This window comes from Mus musculus, chromosome 7, assembly GCF_000001635.26.
Source record: "Mus musculus strain C57BL/6J chromosome 7, GRCm38.p6 C57BL/6J".
In the NCBI taxonomy this organism is placed as follows: domain Eukaryota; kingdom Metazoa; phylum Chordata; class Mammalia; order Rodentia; family Muridae; genus Mus; species Mus musculus.
The window spans coordinates 97011336-97028076 of record NC_000073.6 but is presented as its reverse complement, the minus strand read 5'-3'; the positions used below and the strand labels follow the sequence as shown (position 1 = coordinate 97028076).

The window sequence follows — 16741 nt, the reverse complement described above, 5'->3', positions numbered from 1 at the left end:
TAATGTCAGAAGAGTTGTCTCCTCATCCGAAGCCACTAGACACACAATGGCTCATCTCTCTTGGGTCATCTGACCTTGTTTATTACTCCCAGACTTATTTTGATATATATATATATATATATATATATATATATATATATATATATGTATGTATGTATATGTATATGTGTGTGTATATGTATATGTATATGTGTGTGTGTATATATATATATATACACATACATACACACACATATATACAGCCACACATACATATACATATTACACATATATACATACATACACACACACACATATATATATATATATCGCTGGTATTATTTTATATATAAACTTATAATATATATATACACATATGCATATAAATATATATATAATAATACCAGCAAGAATATCTTAGGGTGGTGATAAAATGACTGCTGTTATGGTTCACATTATTCTTGAGTAATGCTTAAAAATCCATCAGCTAAAATATCTATAAACAACTCTAACAACAGAGGACGAATGAACGAGAGAAAATAGAATGGAGTAATGATACGTTCAAGTATGTTTTAAATTTTATTACATTTTGAAAATGATTTACTTTTTATTTTATATGTATGCTTTGCTTGTATGTATGACTGTGCCCATGTGTGTACCTGGTGCCTGTAGAAACCATAACCCCTAGAACATCAGATCCCCTAGAACTGTACTTAAAGATGGTTGGGAGCTGTTGCATGGGTGCTGGGAGTCCTCTAGAAGAGCAGCCATTGTCCGTAACCACAGAACCATCTCCAACGCCAGTGCTACATTTGTGGATTAATTTTGTGATGCCACAGTACTACTGTGAAGGTCAGCTCTCCTCTTCTGCCATGTGTCCCAGGCATCACACTTAAGTCATCAGGCGTGGCAGCAATTACCTTTACCCAGTGTATGAAAGCGGACCTGCATTCTGTTTACATTCACCACAGTGGTACTTACTTATCCATTTCTCAATGTTCTTATGAAAAAAACTTGAGGAAATGAAAGTATTTTGCAATCTTGTCATGTGTCTAACAATTTACATATTAATCTTCATAACCTTTCCCTTTGGTGTCTATGTTGAGGCAGTGGAAATAGGGTAGAGGCAGATATGGGGAAGTCTGAGAGTGGTTCCTTTCCTCACAGTGCTCTCAGTATCTAAGTGAAGAAAAATAACACTGGGTGGTGGGCTCAGATAAAGCTGTTTAAGGAATGCATACCGTTCTTTAAGGCTCAGAGTTTAACTCCACATAGTCAGCACCAGGGTTATTCCAGAGACATTACTAGCATTTTGAACTAGATAATTCCTCAGGGGAAGAGAATACATTTTGTGAGTGATAAGGCCTTGAAAACCATCTTTGGCTTTAGCCATTACATACTGGCAGTAACTACTCTACCCATCACCACCTACTCCTTGAAGGGATAAGCAGAAATGTCCCATGAGTGATACTGACCTACATAAGCAGTGGAAGGCATTACAATGCATGGCCAAATACATTATCTGGCAATGTTAGTTGCTGACAGACTGACTCTTCAGGAACTGCCAGCCCAAAGGCACTGCCTTACTCAAGGGTATGTTTCTTTAAGGCTAGCTAACGACGTCAAATACCTGGGTGATAGAGGAAAGCACAAAAAACCTCCCTCCTGTACACAGAAGGAAAAGTTTTTCTAGCTTCTGATGTCTTCATGGAAAACGAAGCCATCTCTGTTGATGTATCAAAGTTCAACGTTGCCCTCTCCTCACTGCTTTGATCTTTTCCTTACAGGCAGTGTGCTCAAGAGCATTCCTGGAGGTTCCTCAGAAAACTGGAAATAGATTTATCTGAAGACCCAGCAATACCACCCCTGGACATATACCCAAAAGATGCCCCACCACGCCAGAGGGGCACGTGTTTCACCATGTTCAAAGCAGCCTTATTTGTGATAGCCAGAAACTGGAAACAATGCAGATGTCCCACAATGGAAGAATGGATAAAGATAATGTGGTTCTTTTACACAATGTAATACTATTCAGCTATTAAGAACAAGGACATCATGAGTTTTGCAGGCAAATCTAGAAAATATCATACTGAGCGAGGTAACTCCGACCCAAAAGAACATGCATGGTATGTTCTCACTAAGAAGTGGATATTAGCCAAAAAAAAAAAAAAAAAAAAAGTACAGAATCCTCAGGATTCAGTCTACAGAACTCAAGAAGGTTAGTTAACAAATCCGAAGGGCCCGAGTGAGGACATCTCGATCCTACTTGGGAAGGGAGAAGGAAAGAAATCACAGTGGGCAGAGGGAGGGAGGGACCTGGGTAGCAGAGGGGGCAGGAAGGGAAAGAGGGGAACATGATCAGGTATTGAGGGGCAGGTGGAGAATAGGGTTGAAGCCCTGAGGGCCAGCAGAAAGAATGGAAACAGGCAACCTTAGGAGGTAGGAGGAGGGGGGGGCGGGCTCTAGAATATGCCATAGACCTGGAAGGACTCTCAGGCCTCAAAGGGAAGGACCTTAGATGAAATGCCCAATAGTGGGGAGAGGGAACTTGTATAGTCCACCTCCAGTAGAAGACAGGGCATCAAGTGGAGGCACAGGGTTCCCATCCCACAGTCAAAAATTCTGACCCATAATTATTCCTGTCTGAAAGAACTACAGGGACAAAAATGGAGAAGAGACTGAGGAAAAGGAGGTCCAGTGACTGACCCAACTTAGGATCCAGCTCAAGGAGAGGCTCCAAGACCTGATACTATTATTGATGTATGTGCTTACAGATAGGAGCCTAGCATGGCTGTTCTCTGAGAGGCCCAACAAGCAGCTAAAAGAGTCAGATGCAGATATTTACACCCAACCAATGGACAGAAGCTGGGGACTGCTGTGGTTGAATTAGGGAAAGGCTGGAAGAAGCTGAGGAAGAAGGCGACCCCATAGAAAGACCAGCAGTCTCAACTAACCTGGACTCCCAAGATCTCTTAGACACTGAGCCACTAACCAGGTAGCATACATTATCCGATATGAGGCCCCAACACATGCACAGCAGAGGATGGCTTGGTCTGGCCTCAGTGAGAGAAGATGCACCTAACCCTGGATAGACCTAAGGCCCCAGGTAGTGCAGTGGTCTGATGGGGTAGATGAAGGGTGGAGACATCCTCTTGGAGACAGGGGAGGAGGAACTGTCAGAGGGCGAATCGGGATGGGGATAACAAGTGGACTTTAAAAAAAAGATATAATAGCCAGGTGGTGGTGGCGCAAGCCTTTAATCCCAGCACTTGGGAGGCAGAGGCAGGTGGATTTCTGAGTTCGAGGCCAGCCTGGTCTACAGAGTGAGTTTCTGGACAGCCAGGGCTACACAGAGAAACCCTGTCTCTGGGGGGGGGGGGGAAATATATATATATATATATAACAATAGTAATAGAAACATTTGCCAGCAGGGGCTGGAGAGATGTCTAAGTAGGTGAGACCACTTGCCTGGGTTTGATTCTTGGCACTCACAAGGTGGCTCACAACTGTCTGCAACTCTAGTTCTAGCAGCTCTAATACCCCATTCTGGCTTCTGCAGGTAAAACACTCATACATTTAAAATCAAATCAAATCAAATCAAATCAAATCAAATCAAATCAAATCAAATCAAATCAAATCTTAAACAAAAACCTGGGATGGAGAGATGGCTCAGATGTTATTTACTGAAGATCCAAGTTCAGGTCCCAGCGCCCATGATGGGTAGATTATAACTGCCTGTAACTCAAGCTCCAAGGGGATCCACGATCTCTGCTCTGCTTGGGTATTCATGCTCATTCTTTCTCAATATTTTTGTCTGTCTGTCTCTTTGTCTCTACCTCTTACATGCGACTTTTAAAAAAAAAGATAAGAAAAGAACTCTGATGGCAATAACTCTGTCACAAAGTTTAAGAGAAAAGGATGTGGCCATAAAGTCATGGCTCTATCCTACCCTAGTGCCTATGGTTTAAAATGCTCATTTACTGGGTGAATAGGAGTTTAAGACATACAATGAGTAGAAAGTAAAGCTAACAGTTCATTATTTTTAAATTATGTTAAATTAAATTGAACATTATAAATCCAAACTAAGAGACTACCCAAATATTACTGATAGAATTTAAAATAGTAACAGTTAATTTTTTCTGAGTAATTAGTAAGTTATCAGTCAGATACACACACACACACACACACACACACACACACACACCTCTGCCTGATTTCAACTGCTCTGTGAAGTAGAAATTAAGGTATACTAATTAAATGGATTCCTATTTTCTCCACCCCATAAATCTCTATAATGCAGAAGTACTACAATGTCAGATTCCTGGAAATGACAAACTGTATACCTACCTGCATGAGATCCTGAAGGCTTTCAACAAAAGAAATCTCCGCTTCAACCATATAAAATTCAGCCAGGTGTCTCCGGCTCTGAGAATTCTCAGCTCGGAATGTTGGACCAAAGGTAAATACTTGGGTAAAAGCTCTGCAATTCAAGATTAAGAACACAAAAATAGAATACACATGATTCATTGTAAGTATTTAAAATACCCTTAGCTCCTAAGGAAAAAAAATGTTTTCCATCTAAGCTGAACCCACAAACACACACATTGCTCATTGCTCTATTTCTCTAATGGAGGATAATAATAGTTTCATTAAAAATGTTACATTTATAGAAACCATTTTATCCCAAAGGAATCTGCAACTGCTTTATAAACCCTATGGTTTTCTAAATATAGAAATATAACCACTCCTGGGTGCACTCTACTGCAGCTGCCTTAAACAGCAGGCAACTACATTTCAAAGCAATCAAGAACAAAGTAAGAGAAAAACAGCACAACCCAAGAAACAGAATTAAGAACAATGAAAACTAGAATTTCATGTGGATAAGGTTTGCTCAACTTATTTTTAAAGTCACGAAAAGGATGTCATTACCATGTAACACACTCGGCAGATATAGATTGTTGAACTAAAATCTCAGTACCAGGCATAGCATGCCTATGAGCTGCTGATCAAGGAGGCCTAAAAGGCCCCCAAAATACAGTGCTCTTGGTTGTCTACCATAATTAATCTATAAGATCTTTTGACAAAGACATAGCACACCTCAGTTGCAATGACACAGAAATCAAGCTGGAACTGACTTGAAAATTTCCTGCTAACTAGTTTTAATAGTACTAAATGGTGCTATGCAAGCACTTTGGGAAAAAAGACATTAATGGTCTTACCCAGCACAGGATGGGACCAATGGCACAACAGTGGTATGAAGGTTATGGGGGTAACCAACTGCTTTCTAATAGGCTCTCAGGCCTTCTACAGGAATCAATTCGTACCTTATACTGTAAACCTGGCCAAAAGCCCATGGATTGGGAGGTCAAAGGGGAAACTATTACTGTTATTTTGCTAAATAAACATGTTACTAAGTTACTTCCTAGGTATTTATGTTTATAGCCATTGATCAGTGGGATATTCTCAAACTTATCCAAAGAAGCCTTTTCTTGCTCTAGGCTGTAAACATGGACACTTCTAACTAATCAAAGTACTCACAATAAGTAACTGTGGAATGTTCCTTCTGAAATGGTACATCCATATCAACCCCAACCACAAGACTCAGGGAATATCAAAGATGTGGCAGAAAAAATGTAAGAGCCAGATGATTGAAAGGAATGCTTCATGTCTTCTGGACATGACTTGACCATTGCACTCATGGACTTACTGTAGCTCTGGTCAAGACCAGCAAGCCAGCAACACCAATTGGAGTCACTGGGCTACACACACACACACACACACACACACACACACACACACACAAAGAGAGAGAGATAGACAGACACAGACAGAGAGACATGAAGGTGAGATGGGAACATGTTGGGGGTATTCCCCAGAAGGGTGAGGTGAGAGTTGGATATGTGTAAGATACACTGTATACACATATGGAACTGTTAAAAATGAATAAAAGATAATAAAAAATAGTAACAATTCACCTATTTAAGGCCTACTTAAATTCTTTACAGACACTTGTATCTTTTTTTTAAATATTTTTATTAGGTATTTTCCTCATTTACATTTTCAATGCTATCCCTATCCCAAAAGTCCCCTATACCCTCGCCCCCACTCCCCTACCCACCCACTCCCACTTTTTGGCCCTGGCGTTCCCCTGTACTGGGGCATATAAAGTTTGCAAGTCCAATGGGCCTCTCTTTCCAGTGATGGCCAACTAGGCCATCTTTTGATACATATGCAGCTAGAGTCAAGAGCTCCGGGGTACTGGTTAGTTCATAATGTTGTTCCACCTATAGGGTTGCAGTTCCCTTTAGCTCCTTGGGTACTTTCTCTAGCTCCTCCATTGGGGGCCCTGTGATCCATCCAATAGCTGACTGTGAGCATCCACTTCTGTGTTTGCTAGGCCCCGGCATAGTCTCACAAGAGAGAGCTATATCTGGGTCCTTTAAGCAAAATCTTGCTAGTGTGTGCAATGGTGTCAGCGTTTGGAAGCTGATTATGGTGGGATGGATCCCTGGATATGGCAGTCTCTAGATGGTCCATCCTTTCGTCACAGCTCCAAACTTTGTCTTTGTAACTCCTTCCATGGGTGTTTTGTTCCCAATTCTAAGGAGGGGCAAAGTGTCCACACTTTGGTCTTCATTCTTCTTGAGTTTCATGCGTTTAGCAAATTGTATCTTATATCTTGGGTATCCTAAGTTTCTGGGCTAATATCCACTTATCAGTGAGTACATATTGTGTGAGTTCCTTTGTGATTGGGTTATCTCACTCAGGATGATGCCCTCCAGGTCCATCCATTTGCCTAGGAATTTCATAAATTCATTCTTTTTAATAGCTGAGTAGTACTCCATTGTGTAAATCTTTTAAGTGACATAAGATTTGAGGTTAGGGAAGATTTTTGAAGAACTATCTACCCTCTCAATTTCAAAAAAGAACACAACTCAACTATTTAAATGGAGTAATGCCCTAGTTTTTAAATTCTTCCTAGAGGTAAATGCTACAGCCTCATTCTTTAATATGGATAGTTTCCCTCATATTCAGTCAAGGCAACAACTGATATTAAATAAGTATAAAAATTAAAAATGAGTATTTCTGAAGAAATTAATTTTAAATTTTGTTTTTTACAACAACAAAAGGTTTAAGACTCCCTTTTCTGTGGTCTTAAACTTACTTTGTCATGATCAGTACACATAGTTTAGAAAGTATTTGAATTTAAAAATACAAGCCAATTTTCTCCCAAGAGATATTTGGGGGAAGTGAAAAAGTGAAATAATGCCTGGCAGTGGTGGGGCATGCCTTTAATCCCAGCACTTGGGAGGCAGAGGCAGGTGGCCTTTGAGTTTGAGGCCAGCCTGGTCTACAGAGTGAGTTCCAGGACAGCCAGGGCTTTACAGAGAAACCCTTTCTCGAAAAAACAAACAAACAAACAAAAGTGAAATAATTGTAATAGAAACCTACAAGTGCTCCCCCCCCCCCCCCACCAAGAGGCTTTTTCAGTTGATTAAAAGCTTAGGAATTTACATTTTGATTCTGCAGTCACCCTCCTGAGACCAAAATCAGTAAATCTGTGAGAACATTAGCATTTAATGGAAAAGTAAATAATAAAATCATAAAAATATTTCTATAGTTATACCTCTCCCATGATTAAGATCCAGACCCATCTACTGGAATGTTTTAAAAAGACCATGTCTACCATGTGCAAGATGAACAATCCTTGTTTTTTACAAGTTTCCCCAGCTCTGCTAATCTGCCAGTCACTAAGGCATATTTCACTCCTCCCTCCCACCCCTTGATGCCAACAAGTCCACTATCATTTTGATTACAAATTTTACTGGTTTACACTTTGCAAAAACACTCTCAAGTCTAGTGACTCCTATCTCCCCAGGAGTTGTTACTGTAAACCTTTCTTTTCCTTGGAAATAAGAAGTCTTGTTTTGTTCTGTTGCTCTTGTTTGAGACAGGTCCCATTATGCAGCCCAAGAAGGCACTGAACTCTCAAAATTCTACACACAGCCTCCCAAGCGATGAGATCAGAGGCATGTGTCAAGCATGCCCAACAGATACTTTTTTTGACTGGTGTTTGCTTCCTGTCTTCCTCTGATTCCAAATTGCTATGAGTTCTTAAAGTCAAATCTGATTACACCAGTACAATTTAAAAATTTTAAATGACCATCTCTCCAAAAGGAGAGACACTCCTATTCTTTCCCCATGTAGCCTTTCTCTACAGCTCTCTGAAGACTTTCTTCTTACCTACATGTCCCTGAGCTGTTTGTCTCTGCACAGAATATTCTCTATGCCATCCTTGCTCTTCTCTAAATGCAAATGCCCATCCAACCTTCAAAATTTGCCCTAAAAATCTTTCATTTTTGAAATGTTATCACCCCCAACTTATTTCCCTCCTACACAGTATGACAACACTTAATCTATATATTATTATATAAAATGTCTCACTTTGATATATAATTATGTTTTTAAATACCCCCCTCTCCCACAGTGAACTATAAATTTTTCCAGAACAGGAATCATGTTTTATTCATGTCTGCATCTCCAGTGCCTAGTTAAACCAGGTGCTCATGTTGATGAATGAGCACTAATGACACCAGGCTTCCTCAACATCAGCTGGGAAGGCGCACATCCTTATCAGCAACATGACAAAGAGCAAAACACTCCAGAGACCTTTTCAGGCTGCTATTTAGTACCTAAAATGGATACAGAAATAGGCATCTAAAATGGATCAAATAATTCTGGTCTGCTCCAAGCACCAATGTAAATGGTAAAAACTGAGTTTCCAGTTTAGGGCTATGCTCTCTGAGATTGGCTGCCAATAGTATCCACTTTAAAAAAAAAAAAAAAGGTGATTCTGGTATTGTCTCACAAGGATACACTACATAAACAAAAATGTTAACGGTCAAGTGTATTTTCCATAAATACACAGGCAGAGAGGCTGAAATTTACTTTGGAAGCTCTGAAATATAAGGAAAAGCTTGCTACTCAAAAAGATATTTGCTACTCATGTTAAAAAAATTCTGGTTAAAAAAAGATCAAATCACAATGGTAACTGCCTCTTACTGGCAATTCTATGTAGAACACTATGGACCGGGTAGCAATTGTTGCTTATTTATTTATTTGAGGCAAAGGCTTACATATCCGAGGCTGGCCTCAAATTTCTTATGTAGTTGAGGCTTGGTGTAGATAAGGTATTTTGCAATAATTTTGTTTCTGGATCTAAAGAATTCATTTTAAAATAATCCATTTTTCCTCCTTTTTTCTGCCTTCCACAGCCATGAAGCCATTTGCAGCAAGGCTCAAAATTTGCTTCTTAGCCTTTTGGTTATATCAAGTGTAGCAAAGTGTATACCAACCAACATTTAAAATAAAACCGAAGAGCAAGGACAATTTCTAAAATAAGACACAAAACCAGGTGAAAGGCCAGCACTGCTGTGAGAGGAGAGCAGCAGAGAACACTCAGCACTAAAAACCATTTTCGTGCCAAATTCTGGGAAGATGAGAGCTATATAAGGAAAGTCCTGGGCTTAGAGTAGATGTTTAAGCTAACAAAAGAACATCCAATACCCATCAATCAAGATCGCTACAAAAATATCTTTTTTTTTTTTTTTTGGTGGGGGGGGGGGTGAAATTACAGAGGTTGCTTTTGCTCTCATGTAGAGTTTTCTGAAACCCTCAAGTTGCTAAATAGATTAATAGATAAAATGGTCACTGAATGTATGACCATTTATTCTTTCTGAAGAACTAGGCTCCGTAGTTATAAATACAGGACTTTTTTGTTCTTAGCTGGAGAACTGAATCTGCATGAGACCAATCAGCATCCTTTCTAATCTCCCGACTTCCATGTCACCCTCTATTGTCAGCTGAGTACAAGCACACTGACAGGAAGTGAAACACAGGCAGCTTTACCCTGGCGCCTAAAACAGGCACTGCTGACTGTTTTCTCCACCATTCAGAAAGCCGCTGTTATCTGTCAACCAAAAGTTATCAAAAGAGATGGGGAAGGACATTTCATGCTCAAAGGACAAGTCCACCAAGAGGAAGTCTCAATTCTGAACATCTATGCTCCAAGTGCAAGGGCAACCACATTCATAAAAGAAACTTTAACTAAAGCTCAAAATACACATTGGACCTTACACATTAATATTGAGAAACTTCAACATCCCACTCTCACCAATAGACAGGTCATTGAAACAGAAATTAAACAGAGACACAGTGAAACTAACATAAGTTATGAACCAAATGGATTTACCAGATATCTATAGGCATATATTTCACCCTAAAAGAAGAGACTATACCTTCTTCTCAGCACGTCAATAACAACAAAAACAACAGAAAGCCTACATAGTCATGGAAACTGAACAACTCTCTGCTCAATAACTTGGTCAGGGAAGACATAAAGAAAGAAATTAAAGACTTTCTAAAATTCAATGGAAATGAAGACTCAGCATACCCAAATTTATGGGACACGATGAAAGCAGTGTTAAGAGGAAAATTCATAGCACAGAGTGCCTTCATAAAGAAATTGGAGAGATCCCATACTCTTAACAGCATACCTGAAAGTTCTAGAACAGAAAGATAAACTCACGCAAGAGGAGTAGATGGCAGAAATAATAAAACTCAGGGCAGAAATCAACCAATTAGAAACAAAGAAAATGCAAAAAAAAAAAAAAAATTAACAAAACCACAGCTGGTTCTTTGGAGAAAATCAACAAGATAGAAAACCCTTAGCCAAACTAACTAAAGGGCACAAGAGACAGTTTCCAAATTAACAAAATCAGAAATGAAAAGGGAGACATAACAACAGAAACTGAGGAAATTAAAAAAAAATTTTCATTGGATCTTACTACAAAAGCCTATACTCAACGAAACTGGAAAATCTAGATGAAGTGGATTATTTTCTAGACAGATACTATGTACTAAAATTAAATCAAGATCAGGTAAACTAAACAGTCCCATAACCCATAAGGAAGTAGAAGTAGTCATTAAAAACCCCCCAACCAAAAAAAAGCCCAGGGCAGATGGTTTTAGAGCAGAATTCTACCAGACCTTCATAGAAGAGCTAACACCAATATTCCTCAAACTATTCCACAAAATAGAAACAGAAGGAACACCATCTAATTCAGTCTATGAAGCCACAGTTACTCTGATACCTAAGCCACACAAAGACCCAACAAAGAAAGAGCACTTCTGGCTGATTTCACTTATGAATATGTGTAATAATATGCAATGAAATTTTCACAAACTGAATCCAAGAGCACATCAAAACAATCATTCACAATGATCAAGTAAGCTTCATCCCAGGGATGAAAATCCTTCAATGTAATATATTATATAAACAAACTCAAGGGGAAAAGTCACATGATCATCTCATTAGATGCTGAAAAAGCCTTAAGTCTTGGAGAGATCAGGAATCCATGGCACATATCTAAACATTATAAAGCAATATACAGCAAACCAGTAGCCAACATCAAATTAAATGGAGAGAAACTAGAAGCAATCCCATTAAAATCAGGGACTAGACAAGGCTGCCCACTTTCTCTCTACCTATTCAATATAGTACTTGAAGTTCTAGCTTGAGCAATTAGATAACAAAAGGAGATCAAGGGGATACAAATTGGAAAGGAAGAAGTCAAAATATCACTACTTGTGGATGATATGATAATATACATAAGCGACCCCCAAAATTTCATCAGAGAACTCCTATAGCTGATAAATAACTTCTACAAAGTGGTGGGATATAAAATTAACTCAAACAAATCAGTAGCCTTCCTTTATACAAATGATAAACAAGCTGAGAAAGAAAATAGGGAAATAACACCCTTCAAAATAGACACAGGTAATATAAAATATCTTGGTGTAACTCATACCAAGTAAGTGAAAGAGCGGTATGACATGAACTTCAAGTCTTTTGAAGAAAGAAATTTTAGAAGATAGCAGAAGATGGAAAGATCTCCTCTGCTCATGGATAGGCAGGATTAACATAGTGAAAATTGCCACCTAACAAAAGCAGTTTACAGATTCAATACAATTCCTATCGAAATTCCAACACAATTCTTCAGACATGGAAAGAACAATTCTCTACTTCATATAGAAAAACAAAAAACCCAGGATAACCAAAACAATTCTCAACAATAGAAGAATTTCTTGGGGAATCACCATCCCTGACCTCAAGCTGTACTACAGAGTAATAGTGATACAAACCAAATGGTATTGGCACAGAGACAGACAGGTTGATAAATCCAGAAATAAACTGACACACCTATGGACACTCGATCTTTGACAAAGAAGCCAAAAACATACCATGGAAAGAAGAAAGAGTCCAATAAATGGTGCTGGTCTAACTGGTTGGTCAGAATGTAGATTAATGAGAATAGATCAATATTTATCACCTTGCTCCAAGCTCAAGTCCCAGTGGATCAAGGACCTCAACATAAAACCAGATACAATGAATTGAATAGAAGAGAAAGTGGGAAAGAGCCTCAAAGTCATGGGCACAGGGGAAATTTTCCTGAACAGAACACCAATTTCTCAGGCTCTAAGATCAACAATTGATAAATGGGACCTCGTGAAACTGAAAAGCTTCTGTAAGGCAAAGGACACCAACATCAATAGGACAAATCAGTAACTTACAGATTGGGAAAAAATCCTCACCAACCCTCCACCCAATAGAGGGCTAATATCCAAATATATAAAGAACTCAAGAAGTTAACCTCCAAAAAAAAACAACCCAATTTAAAAATGGGGTTCAGAGCTAAACAGGTAACTCTCAACAGAGGAATCTTGAAGGGCCAAGAAGCACTTAAAGAAATGTTTAACATGCTTCAGGGAAATGCAAATCAAAAGGACCCTGAGATTCCACCTTACACCAACCAAAATAGCCAAGATCAAAAACTTAGGCAACAGCAGATGCTGGCAAGGATGTGGAGAAAGAGAAATACTCCTCCATTATTGGTGGGACTGCCAACTGGTACAACCACTCTGGAAATCAATCTGGTGGTTCCTTGGGAAATTGAAAATAGTTCTACCTGAAAACCCAGCTATACCACTTCTTGGGCATATACCCAAAAGATGCTCTACCATGCCACAGGGGCACATGGTTCATAGCAGCCTTATTTGTAATACCTAAAACTGGAAACAACCCAGAAGTCCCTCAACCAAAGAATGGATTCAGAAAATGTGGTTCATTTACACAATGGAATACTATGCAGCTATTAAAAATAAGAACATCATTAATATTGCAGGCAAATCGATAGAACTAGAAATATCATTCTGAGTGAGGTAACCCAGACCCAAAAGAACATGTGTATGTACTCATTGATAAGTGGATATTAGCCAAAAAGTACAGAATATCTAGGATATAACCCACAGACCATAAGAAGTTTAACAAGAAGGAAGACCCAAGTGAGAATGCTTCAATCTCACTTAGAAGGGGGAACAAAATAATCATGGGAAACAGGGAGGAAGGAATCTGGGTGGGAGATGGGAGGGGAAAAGGGAAACAGAGTCAGGGATGTGTGTGTGTGTGTGTGTGTGTGTGTGTGTGTGTGTGTGTGTGTGTGTGTGTAGGGGACAGAAGAGAAGCCCAGAGGGCCAGCAGAATGAATGGAAATATGCAGTATCTGGGGGGAGGGGGAGGACCCTCTAGAAAGTCCCAGACACCTGGGATATGAGAGACTTCCAGGTCTCAATGCAGGTAACCTTAGTCAAATTGTCCAACAGTGGGGAGAGGGAACTCAAATAGTCCACCTCCAGTAGATAGGCAGGGATCTAACTAGAGGAACAGGGATACCAACTCACAGTCAAAATTTCTGACTCAGAATTGTTCCTGTCTAAAAGAAATGCAGGGACAAAAATGGAGAAGAGACTAAAGAAAAGGCAGTCCAGTGACCGGCCCAACTTGGGATTCATCCCATGGGCAGGCACCAAGGCCTAACACTATTACTGATGCTATGATGTGGTTATAGATAGGAGCCTAGCATGGCTGTCCTCTGAGAGGCTCTAGCAGCAGCTGACTGAGACAGAAGCAGATACTTAGATCCAAGCATTGGACTGAAGTTGAGGACCCCTATAGTTGAATTAAGAGAAGGAAATACATGAGGACCCAAGTTCAATTTTTAGCACTGAAAAAAAGATAGTCTATTTTCCTGTCTTGTGGCCAATGCCCATTATCAATACTGTGATGTTTTTGACATCTAATATTGATACATGCCCAAGAGCAGACTGCAGACACTTTCAGTTTTCTTCTTCTTCTCCTTCTTCTTCCTTCTTCTTCCTTCTTCTTCCTTCCTCCTCCTCCTTCTTCTTTCTTCTCCCTTCTCCTCCCCCTCCTCCTCCCTTCTCCTTCTTCTTCTTCTTCTTCTTTTCTAAATCTTGCACTTATAGAAGGTATAAAGTATAGCCTCATCATTTCAACAGGCCAGATGCTTTAAGGAAAGACTGCTTTCTGGAACCTAAAAGTTCTTCTAAACCATCAGTGTGACATAGTGCAAGCTCTATGGACCAGTGAAATAGTTTTATGGGTAGAGGTACAGCCTGAGTTTAGTCCCTAGGATTCACATGGAAGGAGAAAACCAATTCCTAACTCCAATAACCTGTCCTCAGACACTCATGCGCACACACACTCACATGTGTGTGTGTGCGCGTATACATGTGTACACACATTCAGACACATACACGATAAATGTCATAAAAGACTTATTTTTCTTTAACATGTATTTATATTTTACTTGGAACAGAATTTGAGTCTCAGGAAAAATTTAATTTTAATCATACAATGAACTACAACAACTTCCAGCAATGACCCCATTACAGGGGCAGAAGTGTCAGCCCCTCCTCTCCAACTGGATCAGAAAGGACTTTCCAGTAAAAGGAACATGAGGCTCTTATCAGATAGCAAAGAGCCTGACAGGCACAAAAAGCAAGAGCAGGGCAGTGCAAGGTGACTGGGAAGGGACGAGGTCAAGGAGATGGCAAGCAGCCAGACATGAATAGCCTTCCCTGTACTCCAAGATAAGGGACAAACGGCCTTTACTTGTTACTCCAAACATCCCATTTGTTTGAAATACCTAACGGTGTATTTATTCTCTTAGTGTTTTCTTCCCACTTATCTGGCCTCTGTCTCTGCCTTTTTCTACATGCTACTTTTTCTACCTGTTTATTAAATACCATTCACCAAAGCTTAGTCCTAAAACTTCACCTTCTTTGCAATACTGACACTCAAACTTAGGGCTCCAAGCATGTAATACTACCACTGAGCCTTATCCCCAGTCCTAGACTTTTCTTCTTTCTTCACTCTGCCCCCACATGATCTTTCTCAGGCAACAATTTCACTTAACTACCTACAATTCACAATCCTATACTCTTTGATGGGGCTTTTCTCTATGGTCCAGATGCATATATCTATCCACTTAACCAATTATTTCCCTTAACAAAAGCTGAACTCATTCCTCCACCAAGGTCACAGTTTGCCTTCAGGGTTCTCCAACGCTTCCAGGTTAATCCTCCTCTTTAATAACACTATGAACTGCTGTTCACAGTGCCTTTTAAAATATAAAATTTCATGCATATAGTTCAGTGATCATTTAATCTCTATTTGTATGAGATTTCAAATTTTGTGATAAATTAAAATTCATTTAAAAAATTTTTAAATTGTATCTTATGTGTATGGGTATTTTGCCTGCATATATGTCTGTGCACCGTGGGTATGTGTGGTACTGAGGAAGTCAGAATAGAGCACTGGATCCCCTGCCCCTGCTGCTCTGTAGGTACTGGAAATTGAACCTGGGCCCTCTGGAAGAGCAGCTAGTGGTCTTACACTGAGTCATCTCTCCAACTCCCACCACAGTTTCTTTGTTTTATACTTAATAGATTTCACTAGTTATTGTTCACTATAGTATCCCTCGGTCCATGGTTATTTGTCAAACAAACAAGATAACTTTGTATGAAATATGCTAATCTCTCTCGATACAATTGTGAAGAAGCACTGACTCAGGATGGTGGCAGGGGAATGGGCTGGTAAAGGCAGTCACTAAGAGCTTCTGCACTTTTCTGAAAAAGCTGCTCTCAGAGGCATAGAAGACAACAGGGTCAAAGCTAAGTCACCACCCACAGGCTGTTTCCCACCTGCATTCAGCTGTCAACCCCAAGGCGGCCATTTCTTGTTCCTCACATTTGTTCTTTCCTTTTACCCAGAGCCCCGTCTAATGGTCCTGATGGTTAACTGGGACACCTCTGCCTTCCATTTTAGGACATAAGAAAGTGGTAAACAGGGCTGGAGAGATGGCACAGCACTGTGCAAGTGTAAGGACCTGAGTTCTGATCTGCAGCATTCATGTAAAAGCTGAGCTTGGTGGTGCAAGTCTGTAACTCAAGGACTCAGGGGGTGGGGGAGAGAAAGGGATAGGAAAACAAGTAGATTCGCTGAGCTGCTCAGCCTCACTAGCCAATCACTGAGCTCTAGGTTCAGTGAGAAGAGACCCTGTCTCAAAAGGTAGAGAGCAATAGTGGAAAACACCCAAAGTTGACATCTGGCCTGGAGAAAGGCACACATCTCTCTCTCTCTCTCTCTCTCTCTCTCTCTCTCTCTCTCTCTCTCTCTCACACACACACACACACACACACACACACACACACACACACACACTGTACTTTATAGTTTTTAACCTATGACCATTTTTTATTAGTCTCAGAGGTTTAAGTAGAGAAGCTTTCCTTGGGACATGGTTCTTCTCAAACACTTTTTCCCACCCTTTCAGGTCCA

General features: G+C 39.9%; 1 protein-coding gene across 18 annotated transcripts in view; it reads right to left on the bottom strand.

Annotated features, from left to right (window-relative positions):
* Nars2 (asparaginyl-tRNA synthetase 2 (mitochondrial)(putative)) overlaps window positions 1–16741 on the bottom strand; it is a 113920-nt gene that overhangs the window by 36682 nt on the left and 60497 nt on the right. For all 18 annotated transcript variants that reach the window (XR_378243.2, XR_001785554.2, XR_001785553.2 and 15 more), the window contains one exon: window positions 4327–4459. Coding sequence is in view for 7 of the 18 variants with exons in the window: in XM_006507817.4 (XP_006507880.1) it covers window positions 4327–4459 (133 nt within the window). In the remaining 11 variants the exon portion in view is untranslated. The remainder of the gene's footprint in view (window positions 1–4326; window positions 4460–16741) is intronic.